The sequence below is a fragment of the Podarcis filfolensis genome, assembly GCF_964270895.1.
Source record: "Podarcis filfolensis genome assembly, chromosome: 4".
NCBI classification, from domain to species: Eukaryota; Metazoa; Chordata; class Lepidosauria; order Squamata; family Lacertidae; genus Podarcis; species Podarcis filfolensis.
The window spans coordinates 42,432,041-42,446,351 of record NC_139607.1 but is presented as its reverse complement, the minus strand read 5'-3'; the positions used below and the strand labels follow the sequence as shown (position 1 = coordinate 42,446,351).

The 14,311-nt window shown below is 39.9% G+C and overlaps 1 protein-coding gene across 1 annotated transcript in view; it reads right to left on the bottom strand.

Annotated features, from left to right (window-relative positions):
* The window catches only part of POLA1 (DNA polymerase alpha 1, catalytic subunit), a 170,097-nt gene that overhangs the window by 113,044 nt on the left and 42,742 nt on the right, over positions 1 to 14,311 (bottom strand). Inside the window, exons 27-28 of the mRNA XM_083612243.1 lie at positions 1,868 to 1,900; positions 15 to 107 (exon numbers count right to left, since the gene is read on the bottom strand). Of these exons, the coding sequence (XP_083468369.1) occupies positions 15 to 107; positions 1,868 to 1,900 (126 nt within the window). The remainder of the gene's footprint in view (positions 1 to 14; positions 108 to 1,867; positions 1,901 to 14,311) is intronic.

Sequence of the window (14,311 nt, the reverse complement as noted above, 5' to 3'; positions counted from 1 at the left end):
TAAAATTATTTTACCTTGTTCCCCATTTTAAAGACTTCTTCCAAGTTGGTAATGTTTGTGTTTATCATAATGGAGTCTGTATCACCATAAATCACTTCCAGATTCATCTAGGGAGGGCATAAGGAAAGTAACACAGATTACACACCATTGTTTGGACACTGAAAACTGACATGTCAGAAATCTAACATAACATCTTTGACAAGAGGAGCAGAAAGTAGCTACCATATATATGTACATGATAGCTACAGAAAGTATTTATGGTTTGTGGTACATGTGAAGCAACCCACTACAGAAAGACAAATAATAAAACACAAACACACAACCCAGTGAGTATGGAGCATGCTGGGTAGATATAGAATTCTGATAAATGGTTGAGGGGAACCCCAAAACTGGGTGGGAAGAGTAGAAATGAAATGTCTAGAAATCTGAGCAGCAACATTTTATTGCAAGTCCTCCTTGTAGCCACTGTACTGACATTGGGTCTGTTCACACAAAATATTATTTGCCTTTCTATAGTGGGTTGCTTCACGTGTACCAAAAACCATGGTTCGTGGTACATGGAATGAGCCCTGTACTTGAGCGTTCCCTCCTTCCCATATACACTGTTTAATTAAAGGTAAAGGGACCCCTGACCATTAGGTCCAGTCATGGCCGACTCTGGGGTTGCAGCGCCCATCTCACTTTATTGGCCGAGGGAGCCGGCATACAGCTTCCGGGTCATGTGGCCAGCATGACTAAGCTGCTTCTGGCAAGCCAGAGCAGCGCACGAAAACGCCGTTTACCTTCCCGCCGGAGCGGTACCTATTGATCTACTTGCACTCTGACATGCTTTCGAACTGCTAAGTTGGCAGGAGCAGGGACCGAGCAACGGGAGCTCACCCCGTCGCGGGGATTCGAACCACCGACCTTCTGACTGGCAAGCCCTAGGCTCTGTGGTTTAACCCACAGCGCCACCCGCGTCCCATACACTGTTTAATTAGCTAGCTCCTAATAACACAGTCTGCTATTACATCTTAATGGGACAACTAGTTTGTATTTGCCATGTAGGATTCTTTGCAGGGCAGGCACAAGAGACTTCCGTAATTTTGTAAAGCCATTGCCCCTGGCCTGCATCCAATGCTACGCGTGCAGAATTCTGCTCACACAATGAGACTTCCTCTTCTGCTCTTCGCCTAACAGGCTCTCAAAATCTGCTCTGGAGGGTCCTCCAACCCTCTGGACCAGATTTTGAGGATGTACAAGAGGGGGAGGGGAAAATTTCACTGAGCAAGCAGAAGTCTGCTGAAACAGCAATGTTAAATACAACCCCGTTTTACACCTCATGCTAACACATTGCATGACAAAAGTGAAAAGGAGAACCAAAAGGTGCTTTCTACCTGCATAACTTCTGCAAATAGAATACTATTGCAGTACTGTTTGCACCAACTCATATGCAAGTGGTCACAGAACACCACAAGCCGTTATTTTCTTTCTTCTCACAGATCCTTTGATCCTACCCATAGAAAATAAAATATTGTATTCCTAGACTACAAGACAGAGAGGAAAGGGGTGGGGGTATCAGTCCCCAAAAAAGGACATTAGAACACATAGTTACTGGCCTGTGACTAAACTCTAATTAGCACTGTTACTAATTTGTCCAAAATACTCAAACATAGGCTTCAAGCAGGGATTAGATCACATCTGCTTTCCCCCTTCCCACAAAAGGAGGGGGAGCTATAATCCACTAGGAAGGATTTCATTTGTAAACTAGACATCCTGAGAAGTGACTTTGATTATTTGGGCTACCATTTTCATATATTTTTTTTTAAATAAGTCACTAGATATTCTATTTAAGGGTTGCTATATAATAAAAAAAAATCGTTACTACCTTCTGTACCAGCTCCTTAGTATGCATCAAAATCTGGAAGAAGGAGAAGAAAAGATTGTTTCTGATGAGATCACATTACAAAATAGTATATTACCATATACCAGTCAGGGAGTAAGCTTTAGATCTCTGGATTTACAAAATAAGGCGATACAGCTACCAAATCAATGTTTGACCATGGTAATGCAACACTGTGTCCTGCTCAAAACATTACAAAAAGCAAAACATGAAAACAGAACTCACTTAAAATAATGTAGCACAGATATATTTACTTTCTTCTTTCCTAGAGATGAACAGGGTACAATACTATCCAACCTTGTCCCCCTAGAAGTCAGAATGTTTGGGTTGTGTGAAGCTTAGGCTAAAATTTATACTTCTAAAAAACAGCAAGATACCAACCAGTTTGTTATATGTACTATGCACACACATGCACACACACACAAACATGTGTGTACATGGAGAAAAGCTTATATTTTTAAGAAAAATATCCATTATTAACTAACTATAATGAAATTATAACCTTTTTATCCCAAAAGCTGGTCAGGCAATTTGATATATTATTTTTTGGTTTTTTATTATTATTATTTCTAGTCCCCTGAATGTCATAGATTGGTAAATGGGAAGACATTTCTGACAGAGTTAGTCCTGTTAGCGAAACTAATGATTCATTATGGGGAATATTTTCAATTGTTCACAAGGGCAGTAGCAAATATAGGCAATTACAAGAGGGTCACAAGACAAGTAAAAGTTCATCTAGTGACAGGCGTAATATTAATATTACCTATTCCAATAGAAAATCACTTTTAAGTGCCAACAGTTAGGGAATAGGTTATGAAGGCTTGCTAAATTCATTAATAAATCAGTTGGCAGTTATCATATTTCACAGAAACACCTGCATATTTATCTTCTCATTACCAATTGGATGATGGAATTTTTTTCAAGCACATTTCAAAAATCTGCCAACTTCAAGTGTAAAAAAAATAAACTTTGTGGTTAATTTTTCCCTTAACAAAGTACAGCTGTTGAGAATAATTGTTCAAGATCTTACCCCGTAATGTCAACTGCAGCAGAACAAAGAGTATTTAATTAGCAAATCTATCCAGTAATTCAACACCTATTATATAAAATGCCTTTGTGATTTTATTCAGGATAATTTGCTAAGAGGGTTATTACTGACATTCAGATGAAATTCAAAAGTCCTACGCAAGTAGAGTCATAATAGCAGTAATGATCCCCCCAATCAGGAGATCCTGTGTCACACAAGGCTCTTTTGCAAGGCAGCAGCTGATTTCCTGACTTCTTAATTCCCGGGCTCAGCCCAGTGAGAGCCCTTCATGCCAATATTTCAGTCAGCAATACATGTTTAATGGGAATCTATTAAAATACCTAGAACAAAAGTGACTTTTTGTTAAGAATGACAGCACTACGATCATATCAATCATTAGCAGTTTTTAGAACTGTGGAATGAAATGGGAGTTTTATGATGAGATTGGGCAAAAGAAAGCGAGAGAATCAAAAAATTGCTCCTTATTGTTTTCTATGATGAACTATTTTGTATTTCACTTGAATTCACCTGTTCCTGGCTGCAACATAATTTACAGAACAAGCTGCTTTTTGCTCCATCGTGGCTCATTCTTCTGTAATCCACGCAGTTTAAAAGATACATTGTAGCCGCTACATCATAAATTGTAGTTATTAGATTTTACCATGGCCCTTCATCTAAAAATGGCAACACATCCCTGAATGTGCCTGAATTCTGGACTCAAGTTTCATTGTAAGTTTTTAGTTCCTAATTCTTTTTCCTGTTCCTGATGCAGCATGGGAAATAATCTATACTAAATAAAATCAACAAAATCAACTTTTAAAAATTTATTTTTGAAATGTAATAAATACTAAAAGTTTCTTTGAAATGTACTACGTTAATATTAAATAATGTGGATAAAAGCACGTTAGCTCATACTTGTATTTAAGCACTAGTCTGGAAGCCATAAGCGATCAAGAATTCTATACAGGTGAGTGTGCAGGCTGATGGAGAATGGATGAAGTGCTCTACCCTTCCTCTGGTACTCTAGGTATGATGTTATTACGGTCAATTGGTATTAACATCCAGCAAAGGCCTGAGAGGATACGTAAGTTTTAGCAGATACCAAATTGTCATCAATGATGTGTCTGCCTTAATTCAGAGGGAAGGCCATTCCAAACAGTAGGTGTCATTACCAAGAATGTTCTCCCTCTTGTTGCCACCAAATAGTTTTCTACAGGTTGCAGCACAAGCTCATCAGCTGGTAGGAAGAAGGTGCTCCCCCATGTAGCAAAAACCAACTTGTTTTAGAGCTTTACAAGTCAAACCTAAAACTTCAAACCAATTCACCCTGCCCCTTTCTGTCACTATTTGCAATTAAGCAAAAAAGGTAGGACCCCAGTGTCAATCCCCATGGATAAAGTTTAGGTACTGTCATGAATCATTCACAGCTAACCACCAACAACAATGCTACTCAGAACTTAAATTATTTAACTTGGTGGTGGCGTTGTTAGGTACCTATTTAAATCTCCCAAAGCCAAGTCAAAATACCCAATGTGTATGGATTCAGAAGAAGCAAACATTCTAAACCAAGATTGGCCTGGAGGTCTACTCTATGCCATTCCTCCCTTTTATCTGGTGACAAAGATCCTCAAGAAGGCAGGAGAATGGTATTGGTTCCTAGAGCAGAGCTAGTCACAACATCCATGGAAAAATATTGCTCACCATCAAATCATGTACCAGGGACCAATTTTTAACTAGCAGCTGCACATCTTCTGGCCAAAAAGCTGGTTTTGGTCTTGACTAACACTGTCACTCTCACCTCTCACTTCTCACAGTGAGACCTGGAACATAAAGAAGGCTGATCGCCAAAGAATTGATGCTTTTGAATTATGGTGCTGGAGGAGACTCTTGAGAGTCCCATGGACTGCAAGAAGACCAAACCTATCCATTCTTAAGGAAATCAGCCCTGAGAGCTCACTGGAAGGACAGATCATGAAGCTGAGACTCCAATACTTTGGCCACCTCATGAAAAGAGAAGACTCCCTGGAAAAGACCCTGATGTTGGGAAAGATGGAGGGCACAAGGAGAAGGGGACGACAGAGGACGAGATGGTTGGATAGTGTTCTCGAAGCTACCAGCATGAGTTTGACCAAACTGCGGGAGGCAGTGGAAGACAGGAGTGCCTGGCTTGCTCTGGTCCATGGGGTCACGAAGAGTCGGACACAACTAAACGACTAAACAACAACAAACAACAACGACAACACTGTCACTAGGCAGGGACGGCTAATCTGTAGCTCTCCTGATGTTACTGGATTACAGCTGCCACCATCTGACTATTGGCAATGCTGGCTGGGGCTGATGACAGTTGTATCATCATCATCATCACGACCACCACCACCACCACTATTCACAGGATAAAATCAGAATATAAAACCACCAAATACGTAAGTTGTAGGGCCACTCTTCCTCTAAGGCTTTGCCAAATATCTTAACCCAGGAAAAGACATGCCCAGAAACCAATACTGAATCTTGGGTCAGCCTCCCAGTGTCAGAGCAAGATATTCCAGAGTTTTGTACAATATCCAGCAACAATGTTGTTGAGAGTATTTAGCCCATCTTTGGCTGGCCCAGAGATAGGTAGCTCTAGCAAATAAACACATTTATATGACAGAAAACTTTAGTGTAGGTAAAGAGGCCCTGAAGCCTTGGGGGGGGGGGCTGCTTCCACATGCTTATCACAAGCACCCTTAAGCCTTCACCTCCAGCAGGTATTATTGTCATGAAAAAAGATTCATCGCAGGTATGTGCACCAGAAATGTATTGAATTCGTGGTGGTCTTTTGTAGGGAAGAGAACTTGATTGTTCAATGAATTGGCACTGGCATGGGCAGACTGGTCCATTCAGACCCCTCTGGCAGAGAAGATGCAGTCATTGCTCCTTTCTGAGAATGGGAGGGAAACTGCGAGGTGGACACAACTTTAGCCAAGGGCTGTGAGAAAAAGCTCTATAGGGAAGAGCTTGTTCAATGAAGTCTCTGGTTGTTCTGCCTCTTCCCCTGGAGACGCCCCCTTTCTCCCTTAAGGGTACCAAGTGAAACCAGCAATTTAATAGAAAAGGTTTCTGTAACTGGGCTAGCCCATGCAGGTATGGAAGGGAAAGAGGAGAGAGACAGAGTGAGAGAAAGAGCACAAAATAGCACAAGCAGAACCTGCTTCCCTGTTAGTGGCAGGAAGGTAAGGAGCCTCTCAGCAAGCTGTCTCTGCCTCCTTAATGCATGGAAGAGGGAAGCCCAAAGGATGGAGAATGTCCCACAGTCTCTAACAGATAACGGTCATCCCAGTACCTTGTGACTAACAGGCAAAGCCAGGCTTTACCCAAAATATATAAAGCTGTAAGAAAATGTTCGGGCTGTTGGAGAAGGTTCATAGTATTTTAAAATGAAATACATGTGGGGTGGAATCCAATTGTTGCTTTGAAAATCTGAGTCCCTGAATTAAATTAGAAAACGCACTGCTGTAACCAAAATTAATTTTGATAGCATTTATCAACTTACTCCAGGAGTTATGGCTAAGGATGAACTCTTTAGAAGCTATTGAAAAAGTAACTATAGTAGGAAGCTGTTAGTCTCTGATCTTGCTTAGGTCACCACTAATAACCAGTAATTTAGGACTCCATGTGAAATATACATACATTTCAATATTTATCTTGCACCAGATTCATTTATTCAGGTAAAAAACCCTCACTCACTTGGTTCCTTTATATGTATTGTACATTACCCTGAGAAGTGGAATAATTTATTCACTTCTTAATTGCTAAAAGTCAGAATATACTGAAGATTAGCAAAACAAACAATGTTTAATCTTTGAACTTTACACTACAGGAAGCCATTCTGAATACTGGCTTGTCATAGGGAAATCGGATTAAAATTGTTCAGTTTTCCTACTCTTTCAATCCACCTACTCTGAACAGAAAGATACTGCTCTACAGGAATAGATTTTATTTCCTTTAATGGAAAAACCTTAATTACAAATCCAACTAAAACATACTTCCTCCATAAATCCATTACTGCAAGAGACACGCTGGGGATTTTAAAAAAATCCTTAATTTGTCATTTAGACCTACTGTTATCTCATTTGTACAGAATTCCAAATACTTTAGCATAAAAGCGGCTTTCCAAAACATTAATAATGTTATGAATCCCTCAGTTCTTATCTACAATTTGGCAGGACGGTTATACTTCTTGTATTCAAAACAGATTTCTTTCTTTTTTTTAATTCGGAGGTCTAATAAACAGATTTCAAAAGTATTACAAGTTTTTCATTTCAGAACATTGTTCAACCACTTCCTAACTCTTTTATGGATTTTACATTACTAAAAGGTAAGATCATGGAAAGGTATGTGTCACAGAAAACTCTTTGAAACTTTCTACTGAAATTAACTATTTCATTTAAACAGAACAATGTAAATAAGGATGTTGTGGTGTGATGATGTGATAAAGGATGTGGTGCTATTCATTTACTGTCCAAGTTAGTCTATATGGAATGAAATCTTAAAGTGAAAATCCAGTCAAAAGAGCCCACATCTAACTTCAGATATTCCTATCTTAAAGGCAGCAAGTTATACAGCTGAAGACTAGGACAGAAGCATTTTCCTGTGAAATATTGACCATGTAACTTCTAATAGTACATTTTAAAAAGTTATAATCCATGCTACACAGGTTAGAAAAACAGCTGCAGTCAAGTTAATAGGTCTTGAATAATTTCTATGTACAGGCAATTGGTAGTATTTTATCCCATTATTATCAGAAAAGAGTGGATAAAATTATTATTTATTGCATATATAACAAATTGAAGGTTCCCGGGCAATACACAAACAATTCATTAAAATATAACACAGCAGTGCCACATAAAAACCATAAAAGCATAATAAAACAGCAATTCAGCAGCAGAAGACGCCAACTCTCAAAAGTCAGCCATGTCCACAGGCCTGAAGGAAGAAATACATCCCTACTTGAAGTCTAAAAGCAGGTCATATGGGGGAAGATGCCTCACATGTGCCAACACATAAATATAAAAAGTAGCAGTGTGAAGCATTTGTCTCTGATCCCAAGATGACAGTCTGTCCCCACTTAAGGCTGTAGAAATGATGATGATGATGATGCAATGGAAAACTGGCCCCATCTAGTGAAGCCTTCACCAGATGAGGTGGAAAGAGACACTCACTTGAAGTAGCATCATGAAAGGCAATTTAGGACTTCAAAAAGGTTAAGAACCAGCATTTAAAACTGAGCTTGGAAAGTAATTAGCAACCTTTAAAACTGGTGGTGCATTCTTGGCGGCTGATACCAACAACAACAACAAAAATTCATACTTAGCTCAAATAACGTTTCCCCCCCTCACTAGAGCAGATATAGCATGTACAAAATTGAAACTCAACTCATCACCTGACTGATTTGCACAGCTAATTAAGATGTGGTCAAACTCTGCATCAACCGATTAAGTATCTTTTCGGTAACAATTAAGAAAGAATGATTTTTTTCATTAACAAGAACAAGCACATAGCAGGCTTCAATGGAATCTTATAGCAATAGGGTTTATAAATCCAAACCATTAGGTTAATGGCTAAATGGTTTTCCTCTCTCCCCCCAGTCTTTAATTCACTGTTAATGAAACTTGGTACTTCTGACTATGGGTTCAATAGGGGTTTCCCCCCTCAGTTTTGACCACGAGTTTAGTATAAAATGAGCTCTGCTTCTGATTATGTCTCTCTTAGTGGATTAGTGAACTAGACTTTTGAGACCCTTTTAAAGTGCTACAATTACTTTATTTTTAAAAAAAACACACATGGGTGATTACACACAAATTGCAAAATGACTATTTGAACTTGAAACACAACAGAAAAGCAACAATGTAGATTGCAGGGTGGTAGTATTGCAGTTTACTGTTAGAACTTTACTAAACATCTTTGCCAAGTCTGAGCTACTTAATAAATTCAACACAGCAGAAATCATAAAGCGATAAATTTGTGAGTTTCTCCTCCTCCCAACTTCTTTTGGCTATTGGTGTCACATTCTTTTCTCAAACATTTGTCCACACAATACAGTAGCCAACAAACCTGATATAGGGCTGTTAAAGTCAGACAGCAAGGCACCACACAATGACCTTTAGAAAGAATGATACTAACAGGTGGCGGGTGCTTAATAATTGTATTATGCTTTAACAATGAGGGCAGCGCACTATCTTCTTATCTGCACCAGGTACCTTAATACACAACACCCCAAAAGGAAGAAAGCAAAGCTACGAATAGCCTAATTGCCACACCCATCAAATTTATACTTCATGCATTCCTCCACTTCAAAAACTCATAGCTTTAAGTGCTGTCAGTTAATCTGAAACAGGGAAGTTATTTAACGCAAGAAAAGGACTAAATGTATATCCGAAACATATTATTAAAATCCTGAATGGAGGGAGAGAATCCCAAAAATCCCAAGTGATTGAATTAATTGCCCTTACTAATTAGATTTCCTACATCAGGCAGCTCAAGTTACAGTTTTCATTAACCTTTAACCCTGAAGCAAGTCAGTGTTTTGACAGCTGAAGAGCAGTGCAATCTTTTCCTCTCAAGCAGGCTTTGACCGTGACAGAGGAATTTTTTTTGGGGGGGAGGTGTCACACCCAGACAAAAGTAGCCACTCAAACAGCACATGATTGCTTTTTCCACAGACAATCCTGACTGGTTGCAAAATGGCAGACACCACCACTGTCCCTGGTCACCACCATTTCAGCTGTAGAGAGACCTATGCAAAAGGGAATTTCTGGTCTGAGCGACATGCCATTAGTATATAAGCACCCACTGCAAAGGGCCAAGCAGCAGATCAGTTTCCTGTCAGCTGCAGAAAGTGCTGACACTTAAGCTGTTTAAAGGCTTCTCATTCTTGATTTGACAAACAAAAAGGCAGGTTCAAGGACACATTGGCTTGTGAACTAGGCTACCATGTATGGTGTGTGTGTGGCCATACAGTCACCTCAGTTCAAGGCACCAATAAATGAAATTATCCAGAGAAGATATGCTCACATCAAAGTCCAATTACAGTCTTGTAGCAAACAAAGAACAAGCACAAGAAAGTCCTCAAAATGTTCATAATTTCTGTTCTTTGTTTTGTTTACACAGCCAGGTACCTGATCAAAGGCATTACACTATTAAACAGTACCAACAGAACCCATATGAGAGTAAGATTCCTCTTGAATAGCTGGTAGGCTGTTTGACAGATAAGTGTTAAGTGCAGAAGGAAGTGTACTGTCCATGACACCAGCGTCAGTTTAACGCCAATCACTTGAACTCAAGTGATAGAAGCTACATAACGGGGGAGGGAATGAGAATGCAACTGCCTCAGGGTTCAGGGGAGCAAAAAAACTGTCACCCCCCCTCCCACTCCCCAATTGCTTGCTTGCCTGCTTCATTGTCCATCTGGCCTTGCCACTGCCACCACACCACTTCTTACACACCCACCTCGCAAGGCTCTCCACCAGCCACTGCATGGCCTCCTGCCTCACTCTAGGAAAGGCCAAGGGGTTCCTGTCTCAAAGTGAGGCATTCTGGGTAATGTAGTCAGGGAAGTGCTGTACCCCACAAATGATCAGAGTTCTAGCTCATGAGGACAGCTTGGGCAAGTTGACAGGCTCTCCCACACCAGACATGCCCTCAGTGTAAAAACAGCATTGAAAGGGGCCAGCGTAAGGTTAACTTATGTGGTCTGGCTCTCCTCCGCCATACAGTCCTGTGCATGCTTATTAATCTGTGTCATTTGACACACTATATCTATGAAGAAGAAGATGATGATGATTTATATCCCACCCTTCCTTCCAAAGAAGCCAAGGGTGACAAACACACACACAAATGATGAAACAATTAAAGCATCAAAAAACAAAACATATTTTAGGACGACACCAGCTTCACATGAGATTATGCCACTGGAGAAGAGTCGTCCATTGGAAAAGATGAATGAATAATTTAAGTGGAAAACTTCAGCGTCCACATTTGATCCTTGTTTCAGGAGAGAGAGAAAATTAGTGAAGGGGTGAACCTAAAGGGGGGGAAAGTTTTCAGCACACAATGTAAATTAGCACAACCCAGAAGCCACCTATTCTGCATATTCAAGTGTACAATTTACAGTTCTACAATGGTCTGCCTGTTGTTCAAGCATCTTACTTTGAATTCTTAAGACGGGGAAACGACTGTGGGAACAATTTCTGCAACTGAATCCATTCAATGTGTGTTCATGCTGAGAACTCACAACACAAGTGAATTTTCCAACACAAGTGAATTTTCTTTTTCTGCAATCCATGGATCATATGCAGGTGTGAAGGGCACTCCCCAACCAAATGCACATGGCACAGAGTTAATTCTTCATTGTCAAGCTGACACTTACAACTATTTCTATGTTTCCGAGTGCCCATCTAGCATCTAGGCAGCTACACCCAGTTCTGAGCTTTATGGAGCAGTTGAAGCAACAAGAGGCCACTCACTCTCCACCAGGTATGTACCTCCCCCTGATGGGATGCATGCAGAAACTACGCTTGCATGGAAGCAATAGGTGAAGCAGGTGAAGACTCAAATCATGCTGCCTCTTTGGTCCATCACTCTAACCTGAAGGCCCTCTGCTCTCATATCTCTAAACACACAGAGATAAATGAAAGTTTGCTTCGTTTCATACAAACTGTAGTTAAAACTAGCATGATGTGTCATTTTTACACCATTATATAAACTCACTCAAGGAACAAGTTGTTAGAATTTCAGCTTGTTCACTCTGCTTCTCGCTACATGCAACTATTACCAACTCTGAAACACTCGTCACAACAAAGCAACTAATGATAAAAAATGAAAAGGGAAAATAACCAGAGAAGGATTAACACCCTAGCTCAAAATTCAAATAAAGAAAACTTCTGCTTTTTATCACTCAAAAGTTCTGTATAAAATTCACTTAGTACTTGCAGATCATTTTAAAAGGAGTTTTGAAGATGCTTTCACATGCTCTAAAGACCGACATGAAAAGTGATACTATTCAACAGAGGACGCTTATTGTGGCTACAAAGAAATACAATACTCATAGCAGAATTCCTCAGATGCCTCCTACAAAAACACATTAACAAGACTAATGGGTCACATCCCTCTTTGTCAAGCTATACATGAAACTGCAACAATATCAATAAGCCTCAAATAAAATATATAAATGCATATAATGCTTGCGTACATTTTCTTTGCAATACATGAAATGAGGGGCCACTACCTAGAACTTTATAATGATAGTATTCATTTCATTTTAATGGTAACTTTATTAGGCAGGCTCGCTTCTCATCCTAAGTCATGGCTGACAGCTTCTGTGAATGACTGGATTGCTCCCTCTTCACTTCTCCACTAGTATGAACAATAAACCCCAGTCCTTGGCTTAAGATCATGGTTTGTTTGGAGTAAAATAAACAACGCTCTCTGGTTAAGAATGAATGCTCAGGGAAGGATTGTGGATCATTTCCTTCTAGGAGAGCAGTGAAAGAGCCATTAACCATAACTTATGACGTGTGAACAAGTAGAATGAGCATTTGCAGAGTTCTGCTGTTCATGAATTCCACCATGCTCCCTTATTTTTCCATTTTCATGTCTGTCATTTCTATTCATTCTTTTATTTATATTTTATACATTTAGTTACATTTTATGCATTCTTTGTTCACACTTAACTTATAATAATAATAATTTATTATTTATATCCTGCCCATCTGGCTGGGTCCCCCCAGCCACTCTGGGCGGCTTCCAACAAAACACTAAAATACAATAACCTATTAAACATTAAAAGCTTCCCTAAACAGGGCTGCCTTTAGATGCCTTCTAAAAGTTTGGTAGTTATTTTTCTCTTTGACAGCTGGTGGGAGGGCGTTCCACAGGGCGCGCGCCACTACCAAGAAGGCTCTCTGCCTGCTTCCCTGTAACTTGGCTTCTCGCAGCGAGGGAACTGCCAGAAGGCCCTCGGCGCTGGACCTCAGTGTCCAGGCAGAACGATTTGCCAAACATCATATCTATTGTGTGAACATCATAGCCAAGTGGTGATCTGGGCTTTTCACGTCCTGTCCCAACATTCTAGCCATTCTATCACAACCAATCTTAAAGTAACTGGAAATGAGAGAGCACCGTGGTAAACTTTGATCTAGGCCATTTATTCAATAGCATGGAAGAAATGACTTTCATGCCAACAACTGGTGTATAACATAGAGGTATGTGCACAAAGACATGCTAAGGTTACTTTGATCATTTCAACATTCCAGGACCAGTATGTCATTGTTACACTGCAGCCATCAACATTGCTGTCATTCCCGAGCAAAGAATTTATTAGCATACTAAACCTCTGTTCCCCATGTGCAGATTTTCCTCTTGAACTGTGGTGACAGGCAAAATGCTTGAAATAAACACAAAGACTGCAATGTTGCATTCATTTAGGCTGCACAGGTGTGCAGTCATAGGATGTATGTGCAAAATATGAACAACCATCAAAAGGCCCATGGCTTTCTGCAGAACTGAAAAACTGTTAACCTAGGAGCAACAGAAACTACCACACTGGCCATAAGCACATAATAGGCTACATAAAGCCTCAGGGGAATGAATGAATATTGGGATGCAATAGCTAAAACTTGTTGTAGCTTGTTCATAAAAATCAGTTTTTATGAGAGCCAGTGTCGTGTAGTGGTTAAGAGTGATAGACTTGTAATCTAGTGAACCAGATTTGTGTCTCCGCTCCTCTACATACAGCTGCTGAGTGACCTTGAGCCAGTCACACTTCTCTGAAGTCTCTCAGCCCCACTCATCTCACAGAGTGTTTGTTGTGGGGAGGAAGGGAAAGGAGATTGTTAGCCGCTTTGAGACTCCTTCAGGTAGTGATAAAGCAGGATATCAAATCCAAACTCTTCTTATTCTTCTTCATTTTGGTTTTAGCCAATATACTTTTCTTAAAAATCACTGACTCATCCTCATGTTGTAAGTGCACTACATTCCCCCCTGAAGGGTTTAGAAATTAGTGCTGCAGTTAACACTGGAGTAGCTAGTCACAAAAAAAATTCAGCGACCAGACACAGCTCTGTGCTACAGGAAGAGACTTGGAATTCAAGTGGAATTTCTCTGATCCATCACAAACATGAAATTGTATACCACAAGACATAATTTAGTGCTGCAAGTTCATGAAACTTGTAACCTTTAAGTACTCATAAAACCAGTACAGATAAGATGCCATTCCAACAGCATTATACCATTTGTTTTACACGTTTCATCCACGGCTCAACTCCATCACCACAACTCTTGTTAAAAATAATAATTGTAATTAATTGTGTTGTGTAGTGCTGGGCATTTGAGTCCCATTGGGACTAGGAACTTGTTCAACAATT